This window comes from Pimephales promelas, chromosome 7, assembly GCF_988280905.1.
Source record: "Pimephales promelas chromosome 7, fPimPro1.hap1.1, whole genome shotgun sequence".
NCBI classification, from domain to species: domain Eukaryota; kingdom Metazoa; phylum Chordata; class Actinopteri; order Cypriniformes; family Leuciscidae; genus Pimephales; species Pimephales promelas.
Window position 1 is genome coordinate 12,216,971 of NC_142775.1, and position 20,553 is coordinate 12,237,523.

The following is a 20,553-nucleotide window of genomic DNA, read 5'->3' on the forward strand; positions in this document are numbered from 1 at the left end:
AATGTGGTAGCCATCTGCCAATCAGCTGTCAAAACAGAAATGTCTTATCATTTTCCTGGCATCATTCATTCGAATTTTGGCACACTATTGTTACATTTATCAGTACCCAAAATCATCTCAGTTTGTCTCTGTCTGTCAGAGAAAACAAGAAGGAAAAAAATAATCAAGCACGCATGGCACCTTCGCCGGGCTGCTAGCTGTTGCTGGCCTACTTCCTAAAAATAGCAGCTAATACCAAGGCAGACTCGAAGACTTTTACTGTACTGCAGCTCTCCCTCTCTCTTTTTTTTCCTCTCTTACCCTTTCTGGCACCCCCCACCCAACCCAACCTCCACTTTCACTCTGTCTCCCCTTCTCTCTCACATCTCTCTCTCCTCACACCCTCCTTTACTAGTGGGCACAATGAAAGTGTTGTTTAGCTATTTATATCATTAACAGCAACATGTAAGTATTAAACACATTCTGTAGAGTATTATGATACATACATTCAAATGCAATTACACAACGCATTCTCACCCCAAGGCGTCACCTTTGACCATGCTTCAATATTTGACGTTTTAGGCGCCATTTAGCGTCACTTACATGACGCGATCCTACGGCGTCATCTAACTGACGCTAAAGGAAAGCGTCTGTTAGAGGACGCGGTTAGGTTTAGGTGTGGGGTGGGGGTAGGGTACACGCGATCCTAGGGCGTCATCTAACTGACGCTAAAGGGCGCCTAAAGCGTCAGATATTGAAGCATGTCCAAATGCTTCCCAAGGCGTCAGTTAAGTGACGCCTTGGGGCTGAGAATGGGCTGAATTACAACAATTCCAGCCCATTCTAACCCCCAAGGCGTCACCTAACTGACGCCTTGGGAAGCATTTGGACATGCTTCAATATCTGACGCTTTAGGCGCCCTTTAGCGTCAGTTAGATGACGCCCTAGGATCGCGTGTACCCTACCCCCACCCCACACCTAAACCTAACCGCGTCCTCTAACAGACGCTTTCCTTTAGCGTCGGTTAGATGACGCCGTAGGATAGCGTCATGTAAGTGACGCTAAAGGGCGCCTAAAACGTCAAATATTGAAGCATGGTCAAAGGTGACGCCTTGGGGTGAGAATGCGTTGACAATTCAATTCATTGTCAAATTCATGAATAGTTAATTGATAAAATGTGAAAAATGCAGTTTAAAGCCCATTTCAAGGTATTACGTTCTTAACGTAATTAACACATTTACAGTTTGACTCACATATGCTGCTTTCACAATAAGTAAAGCTTTCACTTTCGCTTTCACAGTATTTTATGCTCATTAATGCTTTTTAAAATCTCAGGTTTCATATGTGAAGACGTCAAACCACAGGACTTTTGTTCTAAGCTCTTATCTGATTGCAACAGTCTGAGAGCAACAGTCTGGTTCGTTTCAATAAAATTCCCACTCATTTTCTTCTTAGGCGGATTGATCCATTAAAGACAGATCTATTATGAGCTACGAGGTTGTTAACCAGTGGTATTTGCTTTTGTAGAAGCATTATTTCAACATATTATGCTTTTTACATTTTCAACTTTCTTAAAGGAGTAGTTCACTTTTTTTTTTAAAAAAAATTCTGATAATTTACTCACCCCCATGTCATCCAAGACATCCATGTCTTTCTTTCTTCAGTCAAAAAGAAATTAAGGTTTTTGATGAAAACATTCCAGGATTTTCTCCATATAATGGACTGGTAACCAAACGACAGTTTCAGTGCAGCTTCAAAGGGCTTTAAACAACGATGAATAAGGGTCTTATCTAGCGAAAGGTTAGCTCATTTAAAAAATAAATAACAAAGTTTAAGTTTTATAAGCACAAATGCTCGCCTTGCTCTGTTCTGTGATGCGCTTTCGTGACTCTCCTGTTTGAACTCCTTTTTTTCGAGGCATTTTGTTCATTTCTTTCATAGAATGAACCAAATAACTCGAAAAAAGATTCGTTCATTTTGATGAGCAGAAGAGTGATGAACGCGCATCACAGAAGTTTTTTTTTTTTTAAATGATCAATCGTTTCGCTAGATAAGACCCTTATTCATCATATCAGCAAAAGTTTTTTTTTTAAAAGTGAACTACTCTTTTAAGTGTGTAATGTTGCTGTTTGAGTATAAAAAAGGTCTGCGAAATTACAAAGCACAAAGTCCACTCCAAATGAAGTTATCTCTAAAATATGTAGTCTCAAGTTTCTTCCAAAAATCAAAATTGACCAATCACAATACACTGGTCCAGCCGATCAGAGCACATTGTTTTTGGAAGGAGGGGGTTCATAGAGATCACTTGCCAGTTGAATTAGCCACTCTATCTTAAGAATTAGTTTGACCAACAAGCAGACAAGAAGTAATCAGTCCAACTTTTGCAATTCAAATTAGACCTAGATCTTTCTTTTTATGTAACTGAATTTAAAAAGTTAGGGGAAAAAAAATTAGATGGCTAACTTTTAAGACTAGTCTAAGCAGTTTATGCAACCAGCCATGGAAATAAACAGAGCGTTACTGGCAGACTGGGAAGAGATGCTGCGACAATGTGAAAAGATAATGTGAGAAGATAATGTCTTTTGAACATTTAAGCATAACCTATTCTAGTAAACCCTAAAAACAAAATCAACTGTAAAAAGGCATAATATGTGGAATTCCTGGTGAAAAATTACCTATGATTCAGAAAGAAAAAAAAAAGGATTAGAGGAACGTGGTGAGAAAATTACAGCAAAAGAACTCTTTGGCGCTTTGCCCACTTCCATGAAGCACTGCAAATGACATGCAAATGAGTTACTTGTGATAAATTTGGATAAAATCTCTATTAAAAACACTTCCAGAATCAATTAGTTTTTTTTTTATCACACTTTTAGAAAAAAGGGTTCATTGGGGTTCTATATATGAAGCATAGGGTTCTTTACTCAACTCCAAAGAACCTTTTATGCTAAAAAAGTTTCAATAATGACAAGAAAGAACCATTTTGGCACAAAAGTTCTTTATTCATTCATATATTACATTATTCTGCAACATTTTGTAGTTGTAATTAAATTATTGTTTATTAAACTGTTGTAGTAACTTAATATCACATTTTAATCATGCTGATCTTTGGAAGAGAAAAACTGAAATGGCACTCTTCGTGTGATATTGATTAACTACATAAAATGATATTAAACCCCCATATCTTGAATTTTGTTATCATTCACATTCATAAATACATTTTAGGGTCTTGATGTTTGTCAATAATATGAAATAATCCTGAATGGACAAAACAAATGATAATGAATGAACCCAAAAGGTTCCATATAGAACATTTTTCCTGGTTACATAGAACCCTAAAGGGTTCTCATTATTGAAACCTTAAGAACTTTTTAGGGGTTCCAAATACGTAGTGCTGATAGAACCTTTTAAGGTTCTTTATAGAACCTTTTCTTCTAAGAGTGCAGTCTGGAAACAATGTCACGCTTTATAAGGTACCAGGAGGATGCAATAAGCTATTGAGAAGAAGAACTAATTAAACAATTTTTCTTTAAGAAACTTATTGGTAGAAGTAAAGTAGTGAAGGTTTGACTACGTGAGACTACCCTTTTCCTAACCTAATGCTTGAAAATTGCTGAATTCAGAATAGCATAATCTAACTATTTTAGTATATGCCAGAAATAAGAGTAGTATGCTATTCTGAGTCAGATTTACTTCCTCTTGGGTCCTGATTAGCAGCTTTTTCAAGACATGTGAGTCATTCCTATACTCTGTGCTGACAAAAAAATTACTTTAGATATCATTTTGATATTTCTCGATATCTCACGGTTCATAATGAAGATAATTTTACTTGAATTAATATGTGTATATGGAAAAAATCAGTGTCCTTTGCTGTCCAGTCAAATGACGGACATGTGAAAAAACAAATGAACAACCTTGTGCTTTGAGGACAGAGAATTTGTATGTCATGTTAGCTGTCCACAGACAACCAAATAATAAATACTCCAAATTCACAAAATGATTTGTCAGCCAGCTTGCTCCCTCGGTATATCTAAACACACGCTTTTTTATATGCAGTAGAATCTCAGCCATAGTCTTTTGGCCATGGGTGTCTGATGCAGCCTAATCCAGTGTGTGTGTGTGTGTGTGTGTGTGAGAGAGAGAGAGAGAGAGAGGAAAGGATTAGAGCCAGCTGAATCACTGTGTGGGAGTGTAAATATCCTGAAAGAGGAGTGAGTAGTGTCTGCATACAGGACCACAGCCCCTCCCATCATGCCGCTTTTCACTCCTCTTCCTGCTGCAGCAGACCCCAAAAACATTTCTCTCAATGAACCTCCGCTTCGGACGCAGAGGAGCAATAAGAGAGATGTGCTGAGGGGAGAGGTTTGTTTTGGTTGAGTCACTAACAATGAAAGTCTCTCAGTCACAACCCCCTTAGAAGGGTATAGTTCCCAGTGGGCATTCACTACACAAGGACCACACTCAAAGAAAGCACACACATCTGTACATGTTCAAAAGAAAGAATGGCTGTATTGATATTGCTTAAACATTCTGCTTCGGGTTTGTTCTCAACCCTCATCTTAAGAATTAAAAAAGTACAAACTGCTTAATGTACTTTTCAGTTATCTTTTTTTTTTTTTTTGATTCAAGATTTGCAACATCATCGTATTGCATACTGAACTGCAACTAATCTTTCCTCTCTCTATTTGCATATTGAATTGTAATTGGTCTACCTTTTCTGCATCTATTTCAATCAGGGGTGTCTAAACTCGATAATGGAGGTCCATTGTCCTGCAAAGTTTATTTGTTTATACTTAGGTTTGGACAATGTACTTATTTTGAAAAAAAAAATTACTTCACGACCACTAAAAAAATATGTTCTATCTATATCGATTGAGTGTGTCTTGTATGAATGTAATCTGGACGTAATTACAATCGCCATTTTGTCATCATGCGACCCATCAGCGTCAGTTTGTTACATCCATTCACTGCCATTAATAAATCCTCTCCAGTGACCTCGTGGGATAGTAAAGTGTCCATATGCACACTTCTGAATCCTCTTTTTGTCCACTCTGCTATGAATTCAGACATAGGTTACTTACTTTGTAACTTTTTTTCGCCTACTATTTTAGGGAAGTGTGCGATTTCAGATGTAGCCCCTCCACGTTGGCAGTATTCTCTGAACAAATCAGTTTGAGAAATTGAGTTTGTTTCATTTGTAAAGATCAGACAGATCAAACTCAAAACAATGATTCCTTTATGTATTTGCATTTTCTGATTATTATGATAATAAATGCCCCAATGTGAAATGCCTTAAGCTTTCTCTTACACTAAGCAAAATCCAATAAGTACAAATAATTAAAATGAACACATTATATTATCACATTCAGTGTGCAATAATCTGTTTTTTTTTTTGATAGTTAGCCTACCTGTATCTTTAGATAATTTTTATCACAAAAAAAACTTAAAATCTAACTCTTGAAATCCAAATCAGGTTTAGTGTGCGCGCGCGTGTGTTTCCTTTAATTGCAATCCAAGAATCCAGCATTGAAAAAACTTCTATAAGCTAATTAACTCCTCTTTAGAACGTGCATTTTATAAAGTGATACGCAATTATGTTGTTTGTGAGATTGCCTGCGATCTTGTTGTTTGCAGAACTCTATAAATGGAACAGGTAGAGCTAATAAGATGTGAAACGAGGCCCACTGGAATGCACAAGGACTCAGTATGTGACAGGCTGTAGGCAGCAGGTGAATTTGCACTGGAGGAGGAGGAGGGGGCAAGAATAGCACCGGTGTGGGCGTACAGGCGGCCACCGAACCGTTATGCTGTATGCTGGCGTATTTTCAGTAAGGTCAACAAACATGATAAATGTCCATATATATATATATATATATGTGAGGCGGTGCATGCGGCTGATATGAGGTTTGGTATTCCATGCAGCAGCCTCCCACGCGCCGCTACCGCCCACGCCAGGATCTGCGTCACGCAGGCGCGTGGGAGTGAGAGAGCAATGTAGCAAGCGCGGAATATCCCAATTCTGGCAGTAGGGGAGAGAGCGGAAACCAACTAGTTTGAGAGTCCCTCCGTAGTTCAAACTACAGCGTGTGTGAGAGTTAATTCAATAACAGAGAGCCGAAAGACGCGTCGCTGATCCGCCGAACGCGCGGCACGTAACTGGACGTCAGGTGAAGCGTCGCGTAACTTAACGGACCGTCGTCATCATTTAGAACTTTAATAACCATACAACCAGACGGAGCTTTTGGAAGAGTTTTGGTGGAAAAAAAAGACAAAGAAAAAAAACTAAAAGGTACGTTAATGCCAGTGCTATTGTTCAATGTCGCTTGTAAATGTAGTTGAGCGCTGAATTCATGCATTGTGTGCAACTTTCCTGCGTGTTTTTGTGATCCATGTGCGCGCCGGACAGCTCTCGGTACCGTGTGTGAACGCGCCCCCGTGGGCGTCTAGTCGAAGGCAGCTGTGCATGTACAGCATCCTTAGCGAGTCTTCACTTCCAAGGGTAGTTTTCCCAATGCTTTCCAGTGTGGAATAGCTTTTAAATGTGTGAATTTCATTGGCTGATGTGTTTTTTTCCACTCAGAGAAATTTCAAGAGTTAGCTATAGTATAGGATATATAATGCTATATTATTTTAAATCAGTTGTATTTATAGATATTGATAGTTTATATTTATAAAATATTATGCAGGATAATAGTTCTTGATATAGTTGCATGCAGATATTACAAGGCCAAGCACACCGACAGCATAAATGTTTGTTTATATATTGCTATAGCACTGTCACATTATTTATTGGGTATATTGTCAAGGTGTTATGCCAATGATAATATTTTGTGTCAGTATGCCAAACCGTTGCCAAGATAAAGCCTAATTATTATTTGGCACTCACCACATTTGTTAATGCACATACATTATTTTGCCAGCATGTTATGAAGATGATCTGACATTAATTTGAAAAAAATGGTGTTGGCAGAATTAAAAAATATTTTAAATGGCTGTTAAACAGTTTGGTTGACAATGGCAAATCATTCATTTTCCAAATAATTACAGATTTAAAATTCAATTCAAAATTAAATATGACAATCTTTTAACTCCAAATGTTCTGATTCTGTTTTGATGCAATATTATTAATAATAGTTATAAGATCGCTTCATCTCAAAACTGCTTGTTTTATATACCTCAAATTTAACAATATTGATGGCAGATTAATAATATCAATACAATAAGCGCCTTTAATAAAACTACCTTTGATGCTTGGCCCCTAATAATACAATAATGCTGTTTCTGCCAGAAATGGTTTATTGTTTATCCCATAAACATTAGTAATAGTTGATGGCTCATGTTTAGTTTATTATTTGAGTAATAATTGAAATGAGGTATTGGGAATTTTTGTTTTGAATAATTGTTTTCTGTCCTGTGAATTTATGACTCATTGTTTACCACTTCATTGTACACACTGGGCCCCCCAAAAAACAACTTGGATGTTACTAATATTAAATGCAAAGTGAACTTTTGTCATGCCTATTTTTGTACTTTCCTCACCAATATTTTCCACCGTTATCTTCAAAAACCCTTTGATGAATCGTATTTGGGTTAAAGGCACTGCCACCTAAATTAGTGTTTTTGCTTTGAAAAGTAAAGAGCATCCAGGTCATAAGCTAAACTAGGGTATAATGGCATGTTATTTTACATCTGATATTTGTAATTATTAACTACACACCAATTAACAAATTAACAGGTTTATTAACAAAATATCTGACTTGAAAAATGGAAGTGCTCATTTCACTCTTAGAATGATATTTTCTCTTTCATGGAACATAAAATGAGAAGTGTAGCAGAATGTTGCTGCTGCTTTCCATTAAGTGAATGGTGACAAGAGTTTGACCAATATACTATTTGGCTTTGTGTGAGGAGCAGACCAAAATTTTAGTAGCTTTTTGTCATTTCTGGAGCTTGACAGCCCCTTCCCACTATTCAGTTTCATTGTATGGACAAAAGCAGCCAGGTTTGCAGTGACATTAATGTAAATGATACAGAATTACATTTTTTGGGTGAATCATCCCTTTAGAAGATACCCAATTTATTATCGCACAAATGTTTCCTGTTCTTGTTCCTTCACTTAAGTGAATCGATTGTGTTCCTCTAGTAATGCCTTATGCTCCCTTTCACTAAAACAAGCCTTTATAGCTTTCATATGGAGAGCAGCTGTTCCACAAACATTCAGTCTGATGCACAGGATGGATTGGTCACCTTTCCAGAGAAGCTTCTTTTCGAAAGCTTCATGCAACTATTTAGGACAGGTCTCGATGTGAATCCATTATTCATTTAGATTGATAAGAGGCTGCTGTTGGGCAACACGAGTATGTGCTGTGAGTGCTCTCAGCGTGTTGCGTGAAGCCCTGGCCTTAGATCTCCAGCATTAGGAACCCAGCATGCTTCGGGGAGAGGGAGCTTTGGATAAATTGCTGCCTAAGTGCCATCCATACTGCTACTGAATTGGTTTCAACAAGGCACCCTTCACTTGGGTCTAGGCCTCAGTCATCCATTAGAGTGGCGGATCACTCTGCTGTGCGGTGGGGCGTCCTCATTAGACTCCATACACTCACTCATCAGTACTCACAATCAGCCTCGCTGTGATACTGTTCTTACTCACCTCTAGTACACTAACTGTCATGATGATTTAGCAGCATCTGTCATCTTTTACCATCACTGAAAGAATGATAATTGAGGCCCGGCATTGTTATTGATCTTTAAAAGCGGTTACTATTGATTTTTTTGCATTAAATGTTCAAATTAAAGGGATACTCCACTTTTTTTGGAAATAGGCTCATTTTACAACCCCCCCAGAGTTAAACTGTTGAGTTTTACCGTTTTAGAATCCATTTTGCCAATCTCCGGTTCTGGCGGTACCACTTTTAGCATAGCTTAGCATACATCATTGAAGTGCATTTCTCAAAAAAATTTTTACCAAAGTGTTTCGATATTTTTCCTATTAAAAACTTTACTCTTCTGTAGTTGCATCGTGCACTAAGGACTATTTTCAGGCGCTGTGTCATAACATTACGCCTGCTGCACTCATGGTACGGCAGTAGTTTCCTGATTATTACGCAGGTATGAGAGTATAGTTCCTAACCATGTCAGCCTAGAATATCGCAACTTTACATTTTCCGTCAGTCTAAGTGCACGATGTAACTACAGAAGAGTCAAGTTTTAAATAGGAAAAATATCGAAACACTTTGGTAATTTTATTTTTGAGAAATGCTATGGTCTTTTGCACTTCAATGATGTATGCTAAGCTATGCTAAAAGTGGTACCGCCAGAACCGGAGATTGGCTGAATGGATTCAAAAACGGTAAAACTCAACAGTTTAACTCTGGGGGAGTTGTAAAATGAGCCTATTTCCCAAAAAGTGGAGTATCCCTTTAAAGTATATAAGTACCAAATACGTTTGGTCAAGGATATTTGCTGTCATGGGTATGCAGGTTTTATTGTGTCTTCAAAAGCAGTGTCTTTCCAAAGATTTTGTCTCTGTACTTCCCAAATTACAGTTGGGAAAATGCAAATGCAGATGTGTGTGTCAGTGAAAGTTAATTTTGAAATGAACAATCACAGGACAGATTAATTTCTAAAACGCATTCCATTGATGAGCAGTAGTTGGTGATTTTCTGCAAAAACTCGTTGATGTTTCTTGAGATATCTCTAGGGGTCAGAATTGAATATATTCACAAGAAATATGATTCACAAATCCATAACCTAAATTCTTATTCACAAAATATGATTCATTGCTGTAAAAGTGAAAAGGCGTGAGAGCCTATTTGGAAGTCTTCAGACTGCCACCCTGGAGGAACCTTTGGAGAAGAATCGTTTTGAATATGCCTCATTCCTATTGTGTACTCAAGGAAATTCATTATAATATGGAAGTGGTGTCTCAATGCGATTCCCTCGTTATGGGCTTACTCGAGAAACCGTTGACAGTCTCTAGAGTTCTTGTAGGAACATATGGAATCCTTTTGGAAGTTCCAGTTTCCTTGAGGTTCTCCACAAGGTTCTGTGGGTGTGTGGTGTTGATGATATCCATATACATATTAACATTAATTAGTAAATGTTGTTTATTCTGGTTCAATTGTGACCCCATGAGATATCAACAAAATTTGCCCCGCAATCTCAGAGTTTTCCCATTGTCATGGTTTGTATATCGTTTCTGAAACATATCGTATACATCGTATATCTTCTCTCTCAACAGAAAAATAAGCAAATGAACTCCATTACCACATTAGTATGCATTACAGTCTCTGACAAAGTTTTCAGAGAGCATTGTGTGTGTGCGTGTGTGTGTCGTACATTCATAATCCCTGGATCCTTTTGAGGAAGAAGTGGGTGAATTAAAGTGAAATGCAGAAAGCTATCTTCTTAGCACGCACACCTACCGCCCCACTCCCACACGACTCCATTACCCCACCTCCCTTGCTTGCAGCCAATCTCGCTTTTATCGTTGCTGCTGCGGATCCAGATCCTGACAGTGGCAGCTGTAGAAGCAAGATCCCGGCAGAAACAAATGAGGCCTGTGCTGAGTGAGCCCACCTACGCGCGTTGCAGAGGTGGAGTGTGGTATGTGGCTCTCCCAGCAGCCCAGGAGCCTGACAGGCGCTCTCTTATAGTCGCCACTCTTGGATCCAGCCACACATTTCTCTTCCTCCCCCTGCTGTGGCAGCCAGTGTCCTCTCCTCCTAGCGGTTTTGCTTTGTTTCCTGTAATTGCTTATTTTGTTCCTTCTTTTGTTCAGGTATGGCGGCGACTTTACCCAGAACCCTTGGGGAGTTGCAGCTCTACCGCATTCTTCAGAGGGCCAACCTGCTGTGCTACTACGATGCCTTCATCCAGCAAGGTGGCGACGACGTCCAGCAGCTCTGCGAGGCCGGCGAGGACGAGTTCCTCGAGATCATGGCGCTCGTGGGCATGGCAAGCAAGCCGCTGCACGTCAGACGCCTACAGAAGTCTCTGCGTGATTGGGTCACAAACCCTGCCCTGTTCAATCAGCCCCTCACGTCCCTGCCCGTCTGCAGCATTCCTGTCTACAAGCTGCCCGAAGGGTCACCCACATTGTTGCCTGGTAACGGTGCCCGTGGAGACACCCAAGTCAAAGTGCCCAAGTGTTTGGCGGCTGCTTGTGTAGATCCGGGAAAAGGAGAATCGGGCAACGGGAACTCTTCGGCCACCGTTTCACCCCTCCAGAGTGGCAGCGAGCCACGTTTTTGGGCCAGTCATGGCACTGAGAGCGAGCACAGCCTTTCCCCTGCAGAACTGGGCTCTCCGTCGTCCCCTCGGGATGGCCTAGAGGCGCTCGACGCGGCTGCCGTCCAGTCCGTGGCGGAGTGCGTGGAAAGAATCTCTCAGACTTTGCAGAAGAGTGACGCCGTAGAGGTTAAAGAACAGTTGAAGGGAAATAAGAAGCTTGCCAAAATGATCAGCCACATCTTCGACATGAGCGACGAGGATCCGCACAGGGAAGAGGAAATCCGCAAGTATAGCGCTATATATGGCAGATTCGACTCAAAAAGGAAGGATGGGAAGCATCTGACTCTGCATGAGGTGCGTTATACGGGGCTCTCGCCTATTTCGGTTCTTTTGGGGTTTAAATAAATCATGCATTTCAAAGCATGGCTGTACTTTTAGTGAGAAATGATGTTGTGTATTACTTCAGCATAGCTGGGCACCAGTTTTTGGGATGCTGCTTGTGTTTCCTTAATGAATTAGCTGCAACAGAAATATCATGTTGGTCTGTTGCTTACTTGTGGGACTGCTTTAATTCTTTCTGCATTGTAATATTATTTATTATCTAAATATCTTTCATTTCTACATAGCTGACAGTGAATGAGGCTGCGGCGCAGCTTTGTATGAAAGAGGTGGCATTGCTGACTCGCAGAGATGAGCTTTTCGGACTGGCACGTCAGGTCTCCCGAGAGGTCACCTACAAATACACCTACAGAACTAGCAAGTAAGAACGAAGTTGTTTCCCAAACATGAAACACCTTGTTCGACTGTTAACTTTGGTTAAAACTGAAGTGCGCAATTTTTTCCAGTTTTTAAATAGTTTCTCCTATCCCAGCTTATTATGTACGGACCAATGCAAGTAAGCCATTTTGTGTTAAAGGAACACTCCAACTTTTTTGGATTTTACCTTATTCACTGTATCCCCCAGAGTTAGATAAGTCCATACATGCCTTTTTCATCTCCGTGCGTGCTGTAACTCTATCTGAGGCACCTACCGCTAGCCTAGCTTAGCACAAATACTGGATGTAAATGGCTACAGCTAGCATAATCCCAATAAGAGACAAAATAACACAAAATTTTTTCCTATTTACATGTTGTAATTTGTATAGTCACAGAGTGTACAAATAACAAGGTCATATGAGACAGATATCTTTTAACCGTATAAATATTGGGAACTATATTTTCAGAAGGCGAAGCACTGCTCAGGTGCTGCGGTTATCACTCCGCCCGAGAAGCAGTGCTGCCTTCTGAGAATATAGTTCCCAATATTTAAATGGTTCAAAGATGGCTATGTCTCATATGACTTTGTTATTTGTACACTCTGTGACTATACAAATCACAACATGTAAATAGGAAAATGTTTCCGTTATTTTGTCACTTATTAGGATTAGTATGCTAGCTGTAGCCATTTACATCCAGTCTTTGTGCTAAGCTAGGCTAGTCGCGGGTGCGTCAAACAGAGTTGCAGCGCCACGCACTGAGATGAAAAAGTTATGTATGGACTTATCTAACTCTGGGGGATATGGTGAATAAGCTAAAGTCCAAAAAAGTCAGAGTGTTCCTTTAATTTCCTTAAAAAAATGTATGCTCTGTTTAAGTAGTTCAGGTAATCAACATCACAAGTTTGGAACCTGCTTATCCGACCTTCTCTGTAAAAGAAGCTTGCCTAACCAACAGCACAAGTTTGAGACTACATGTTTGTCTGACCATATTTAAAACACAAAAGATTCTAAACAATCCAAAATGCTCATAAATCCTGCAGAATCCGCCTGGTTTGCATGGAAAAAGCTCAATTTAGGGGAGTTTGTTTGCTTTAATGGATAAAAATGATCTCCATGCATCACTTTTTACACCCCGCAAGTGACTGGAGTAATCATTCATGATGTTTAGCCTTTAAGCCAAGAGAGAGAGAGATAGCTAATGCTAATGCATTGTGAGCAGCTCAGGATCTGCTCTCTGGTAGTCTGCTTAGAGCCAAGCCAAGATATCAAAGTCGGCTTTGTGCATGGCTTTTGTGTTGAGGTGTAAAGTCCCGCACTGAGGTCTACGGAGAAATAAGAACACTCCCACTCCTTTGCATCTAAAGGACCACAAGCCTTATCAGACACTCAGACCCTGCCATCCAAAGGTGTTTTCTGGATTTCCAGGCTTGCGTGTCAGTGGATGGAAAATTCCTTCTGGGATTACGTAATTGCAGTCATTTATTCAAAACTTGAAAGATTGCATCATAGACGTGGATTGGATATTGCGAAAGTTATCTAGGCCAAGTATTCTTACAATGCTGCTTACGTCATAATGATATTTGCCAAGAGCACTCCTAAATTAGGTTGCAGGTGAAAACCACTATTAGTAAAGCAGGTATTAGTACTTTAAGGCCAGGGTTTTAAACCATGAAACTACTTCAGGGGGTCTATGAGGAAGATAAATAAAACATAGGAACAAAGAGAAACTCTATTTAATTTGAATGACCTGAGAAGGATTGTATAATATAATAATGCTAGTTGATGTTGAAAGGGTACCAGGTGGGTCAAGGGTTTGTTAAGGTTGAATATAAGGCATTTCTTCTATAAATTAACAATAAATATCCCATAGTTTGGGGTAAATTTGTTGTAATAACTTCATATAATGTCCTCCTTGAGACAATATGCTGTTCTGGAGCTCAAGAAACAATGTTGAAAACAGCTATGCTGTTAAAAATCATTTTGATTTTATTTTTTAGGATTTTTTGATGTATAGATTGTTCAAAAGAATAGTATTTGTTTGAAATATCTTCATTGTCACTTTAAAAAAGAATTCTCCAAAAATAAAAGCTTTTGGGGAGTGTAAGCTTTTATTTTGGGGAATTCTTTATTTATTTTTGGCTTTCATATTTGCTCTGTTTAATATCAGGACACATAGAATATATAGGACACACTGCTGTGAAAGTGTTTCATTGCTTGTTCAGGGCTAAGCATTTCATTTTCTTTCCTACAGATCTCGATGCGGCGACAGAGATGAGCCCTCGCCCAAGAGAATTAAAACTGAGGTGAGTAAAATTGCTTCATGATTTCTGCAAGTAACCTGTCTGAAGCTTCCAAAGCAATTTCTCAAGTCATTTTGTTATTAACGTGCACTGCTGCTGGGCTAACACCAATATGCGAGGAAACTGTTGTAGGAGGCAGGATTGACACTGGGTGGGTCCAGTGGCTTTTTGTTTGCATAGCTGCCTGTCAGCATACTGAACTGTGTGGGAGGGCTTTGCAGGAGCATGCGGGGTAGCTCCATCAGGATTGCATGTCATGATGTAGGGGAAAGGTCAAAGTTCAGCCTGAAGAAGTTACAAAGGACTAATGTGTGCAAAGTCAAACCCACTCCCTCGATCACACCTTAAGTCTATTTTAGCCATCCCACGGGCTCATTATTTTTCCATAATCTGCACATCCATGATCAGTCTGCCCTATACTTAGCTGCACATACAGTATATAGTGATCTTATTGATGTGGTCTGCTGAAGAGGCCTTTGTGCTCTATGGCAGCTGTCCACTCATGGCTCTCTGGTGACACATTTGATCGTTGTCCAGTCGTTAGATCTTCTGGAAACTTCTAACATCCCACATTAATGCTTATGGGCTGGGCTGGTGTCTCAAGAAGAGCAGGTGTTTTGCCCACTTCACCTCTGCTCTGGTTTCACTCCTCATACGGGCAAAGACATGTGACCACTTCGGAAAATCAGTGGTTTCTACCCACTCCACCTCTAAGGAGAAATGAGTCCTGTATCAGTATCAGACAGTGGCAAATTACCAAGCGACTTCCTTTCCCCCCTAATTTGCATTGTTACTCACCTAATAATCACATTTTACCTCACATTTACGTCACGTTCCCACACTAGTGATGTGAATGAACAGCAGCATTGGGGAAGCTACTTAATTTTTGTTTTAGCAAGTGGTGGTTGTATTTATTAGTGTGCACAGCATGCGCATTACACTGAACTCATCACTAATCACGTTGAGAATGTACTGTAAACATATTTATTAACAGAAAAGTGCTTTACTGTAGACTTTTATGCAAAGCCAGAGTGAATTACTCGCCCATTGTTTGGAAAAAAAAGACGTCTGCAAGTTCAACAAGCAATGACAGGCACCCAAACTGCACTTTCTCTTCAGCGAATCCAGATTTAAGCAGGCTATTGCCACACTTTGGAGTTTAGGTTTTGATCCATGTAAATTAATACTCATTAGTACATTTCTGATAACCGTATTATTGACCTTTATGAAATAATTATTGGATTTTTTTAGAGCTGCAGATTGGTCACACATACCGCCCACAAACGCAACGTGATCTCTAGAACACATGCTCGAATGTATCGTTTTTTTAACATTTAAGAGAGAGTCACGTTTTTCATACCGTTTGGTCAAGCCACTCCAATTGAAGTGAACTTAGTAGTGTCTTCTTACAGTAAATTACTTTGTTGGTTTTGCATTGTTTAACTCTAGAATGGATTTTCCACGTTTAACCATTTGATAGTGTTTTACAGTTAATAGTGTTGTGTCTGAAGTGCAAAAATAAAAAACATGAACTTCCCCTCCCCCTCTCGCTGTCCTTGTCTGGCCTCAACTCTGCCCACATTACACTCCCATCCACACCAGTGAGAATAAGCTGCCCGCCCACATGCACCCAGACAAGGTCCAAATGAGATCAGTTGTGCACCCACCCGTATTCTTGAGGTAGATGTGACATCATTATGTGGGTGCACTCGGAATCACCCACGCCCATGCGTTTGCGCAGATACCACAAAGTGAAAAGGGGCTGAGTCTGAAGACACATGCGTATACATGCAGGCGTATGCGTGCACCTTTGTCTGTCCGCTCTAGAAGACCAGCCCCCGTGTCAAGAAAGAGAAAAGCCTTAACTCACAGGAGTGGCTCAATGAGTTCATTATTGCTGCGTGAGTGTTGGCAAATTTGCGTCAGACCTGTTATTATCAGATACCTCTTTGCCTCAAACACCCAACTAGTAGTGAAAGGACTGGAATGTCTGTGGTAGTTTGCAGCCATGGGAACCCATGTAAACATTTGAAGTTTCCAGCTCATCCTTTGTGTAATAATTTTTAGAGCTTCCGGTGGACAAAATGTTCTGTTTTTTGTTGTTGTTTTTTTCATCCGCCTGTTGGGTTGAAACTCATCCTGAGGGGATTTTTAAGTGGTATGACATTTTATTAAGTATTTGACCTTTTCGCTTCAGAAGGAATGAATCTATTTGTTCACTTCGGGTAAGTGAAAAATTAGGAGCTGTGCTCTGTGTAGTGGTTGAGATTAACATCTTGTCCTCGAATTGTTCAGGTATTTTTCAAATGTCACACTAACCTTGTTGACCTCCATTATGAGGTTGATTCATATTGCTATAAATGGTCTTGACCATTGGCCTTATAGTTTGTGGACTTACTGGGGCTGGTCAAATTCAGCTATGACACATTGTCTTTAAAGTTGATGTGTCAATTTTTTTGGTGTTTAAATACTTCATCTGATCAGTTATCATGTAGACACAACTAGTAATTAAGTTGATTCTTAAAGTCTTTGTGGCACTATCATAAAGGTATTCTGTTTATGAGACATATTAAAGGAGTAGTTTACTTTTAAAAAAAACTTTTGCTGATAATTTACTCACCCCCATGTCATCCAAGATGTCCATGTCTTTCTTTCTTCAGTCGAAAAGAAATTAAGGTTTTTGATAAACAATCCAGGATTTTTCTCCATATAATGGACTTCAATGGGAACCAAACGGTTCAAGGTCCAAAAGACAGTTTCAGTGCAAACTGCAAACTGTTCAAAGGGCTTTAAGCAATTCCAGACGATAAAGGGTCTTATTAAGCGAAACGATCGCTCATTTAAAAAAAAATAACAAACTTTAAGTTTTATAAGCTCAAATGCTCACCTTGCTCTGTTTTGTGATGCGACTCTCCTGTTCGAACTCGTTTATGAAAATGAACGAATCTTTTTTCGTGTCAAATCTTTTTTGTGTCGTTTGGTTCATTCAACGAATGAAATGAACGAATTGACTCGGAAAAAGATTCGAGTCCACTGACCGCTACAAAACTACCACTTTTGACGCTTCAAAATGTTCTTGAAAGGATCGTAAAAATAATCCACATGACTTGAGTGGTCTTTTATTCACATGTAAAACGTTGATCAACTCACAGAGAACCAATTAGGTTAATTCGCGTGTTGTGCAGCACGTTTGAACTTCAAGAACCAAGGAGGTTTGTTCTCACGTGTCAAGCAGATTCGATTGAGCTCCTGTTTGTTCCCTGATCAAAATTCTGTTCATCAAATAAAGCGATCGTGTCTCTTCAGAAATCTTCAGACTAAACCGCTCAATTCAAATGGATTAGTTTTACGAAGCCTCAAAGTGGTAGTTGCGTAGCTGTCAATGGCGAGTACAGAAAGATTTCATCAAAAATATCTTCATTTGTGTTCTGAAGATAAACGAAAGTCTTACGGGGCTGGAATGACATAAGGGTGAGTAATTAAAGGAGTAGTTCACTTTAAAAAAAAACTTTTGCTGATAATTTACTTAGAAATTAAGGTTTTTGATGAAAACATTCCAGGATTTTTCTCCATTTAATGCACTTTACTGGGAACCAAACGGTTCAAGGTCCAAACGACAGTTTCAGTGCAAACTGTTCAAAGGGAAACGATTACAGACAATGAATAAGGGTCGAAACAAGCGAAACGATTGCTCATTAAAAAAAAAAGTTTTATAAGCTCAAATGCTCGCCTTGCTCTGTTCTGTGATGCGTCTGTGACTCGTTTATAAAAATAAACAAATCTTTTTTTTGTGACATTCGGTTCATTCAACGAATGAAATGAACGAATTGACTCGGAAAAAGATTTGTTCATTTTTATGAAAGAGTTTGTTTAAAGCTCTTTGAACAGTTTGCAGTTTGCACTGAAACTTTTGGACCTTGAACCGTTTGGTTACCAGTGAAGTGCATAATATGGAGAAAAATGCTGGAATGTTTTCATCAAAAACCTTAATTTATTTTCGACAGAAGAAAGAATGACATGGACATCTTGGATGACATTGGGGTGAGTAAATTATCAGCAAAAGTTTTTTTTAAAAGTGAACTACTCCTTTAATGACACAATTTTCATTTTTAGGTGAACTATCCCTTTAAGACACATTAGGCTCATCCAATAGCATATGTTTTGGCAGGATTGTTGGTTTACCAAAAACAGGGCCCGGATGGAATGCAAAACCGGTTTAAAAATCATTATTTTGCAGAAATTATGCGCTTCTTTTTTAAGTTGACTGACTTTGAAACTTTGATCAAAAGGAAATATCAATCAAATGTGTATTGATCTGCAGGAGGGCTGTTTTGACCTCCAGGAGGCGCTGCAGGCTATTCACATGCGTCAGGAGACCCTTAAGGAGCAGCTAGCCCACGCCAGATCTAAAGGAGAGGAGACGGTTGGGCGGAATATCCAGGTGACTGACTGCATTATGACAGTGTATTTATTTTTGTGTGGGAGAGGAATGCTCTCAGGCGCCTCACTGACTCCGTCTTCATGTCTGTCTACCACCACACTTCTCGCTCTGGGATCCTATCATGCAGGTTTTCGGGTCAAAAGCTGCAAGAGCTTCCCTCGTCTTCCTGACCATGACCTACTTATGGTCAACTGGTCTAATATATGAACTATCATTGGTTGGATATTTTAAACTTAAAGGAAGTGAATGGACTGTTCTAACTGATGAAAAAGACTTCTATTAGCAAGTACTGTTACACTCAGTGCTTTTTTCTGATTGTTGTTCTATATAAGAAAGAAAATTATATTATAAGCAAATTTGTAACCTCCGTATTTCTGTTGTGATAAAATATCTATCTATCTATCTATCTATCTATCTATCTATCTATCTATCTATCTATCTATCTATCTATCTATCTATCTATCTATCTATCTATCTATCTATCTATCTATCTATCTATCTATCTATCTATCTATCTATCTATCTATCTATCTATCTATCTATCTATCTATCTATCTATTTATCTAATGTCCAATATTATTGGAAGATAAAATCATGTGAGCTTACCTGTCTATAGCTCTATAAGGCCAAAACATTTTATTTCAGTGTGCAAAGATATTTATGACTTCAAACTTTTGCTGCACCATGACAGTACTTGACCTTAGACAGAATAATGATTGTAAAAGCAGAGAGTTACTATAGCACCCCTAGTTTTAATGCTAGGAATGCACTGCATACTTTAGCATTTATTTTTATTTTTAGTTAGTTATTTGACAGGGACAATGTACATTAATTGACATTACTGTAAATGCACCAGAATTAGCCAAAAGGCTATTTTTCATCTGTTGTCCATGGACAGATCTTAAAATTGTCTACCTAAAATGAACAACAATAAAAGATTACAATGAACAATACAAATATAAAAAACCGTAAAACAGATATATTTCTTCTAATTATTACTAATGCATTATTTTTGCATTTTTACTCACTTTTGCATACAACAATGCTTACACTAGCTAGAATTGTTCGCTTTCACATATTTTTCCTGTTGTCTACAATTGATACAGTTGATACATTGCTCTAATATCTTTTGAGCTATAAGAGCAACCTCTGAGCATTGAAAACATAACTTGTGCCATCATTTCTCTTTAATTGTTCTGTTTTTCAATAGATAGATTGACACAATGCATTGTTTTGAAGTGGAAACGTGTCATTTGTAACTCTGAATAGCATCTTCCTGTGTAAAAGAAAAACAAGCTGTAAAAGTCTGTTTTGCTTGCCTCTTTAGGTAGCATGCTATCGCGCATGTAGGTGGGGTGCTATTGGAACCAATCCAGCTTTTAATAATAATAATCAGAGAGCTGAAACATTAATATAAACCCAACGAAATATTTATAGAAGTTAAACCCCGTTTCATGTGCAATGCAAATGTGATTGAGGAGCATTCGTTCAAATTATCATTGGGTATTTGGACTGTAGTTTGTTTATGGTTAGTTTTGTTTTGTATCACTACGGTTGCGGTTTGTTTGTGAATGATGAATATTGGAAATCATTTGTGTCACACACTGTACGTACGATGCTGTACACATCCGGCTGTCTGACTCCCTGCTGTCTGTGCATATTATAGGTTCAGCTGGAGCGTCTGTTGGCCAAGCAGATGGAGATACTGCATGATGCCGCGGCGCAGGACAGACTGCAGGCTCTGGAGTGGAGGGTTCCACCGGGCCCCTACAAACACAGCTCAGACCGGCAGAACAGCAATGGCCTCTCAGCTGACAAAAACGCTGACCAGCAAGGTGAGCTTGGG

At 39.1% G+C, this 20,553-nt stretch overlaps 1 protein-coding gene across 2 annotated transcripts in view; it reads left to right on the forward strand.

Moving 5' to 3' along the window:
• The window catches only part of nab1b (NGFI-A binding protein 1b (EGR1 binding protein 1)), a 50,137-nt gene that overhangs the window by 16,214 nt on the left and 13,370 nt on the right, over nucleotides 1-20,553 (forward strand). Inside the window, exons 1-6 of one of the 2 annotated variants that reach the window (XM_039669899.2) lie at nucleotides 5,957-6,265; nucleotides 10,757-11,562; nucleotides 11,835-11,968; nucleotides 14,218-14,269; nucleotides 18,588-18,707; nucleotides 20,374-20,542. In XM_039669899.2, the coding sequence (XP_039525833.2) occupies nucleotides 10,759-11,562; nucleotides 11,835-11,968; nucleotides 14,218-14,269; nucleotides 18,588-18,707; nucleotides 20,374-20,542 (1,279 nt within the window). In that variant the 5' untranslated portion in view covers nucleotides 5,957-6,265; nucleotides 10,757-10,758. Of the gene's footprint in view, nucleotides 1-5,956; nucleotides 6,266-10,756; nucleotides 11,563-11,834; nucleotides 11,969-14,217; nucleotides 14,270-18,587; nucleotides 18,708-20,373; nucleotides 20,543-20,553 lie in introns of those variants that run through there. The other variant, XM_089133066.1, reaches the window with a different exon arrangement.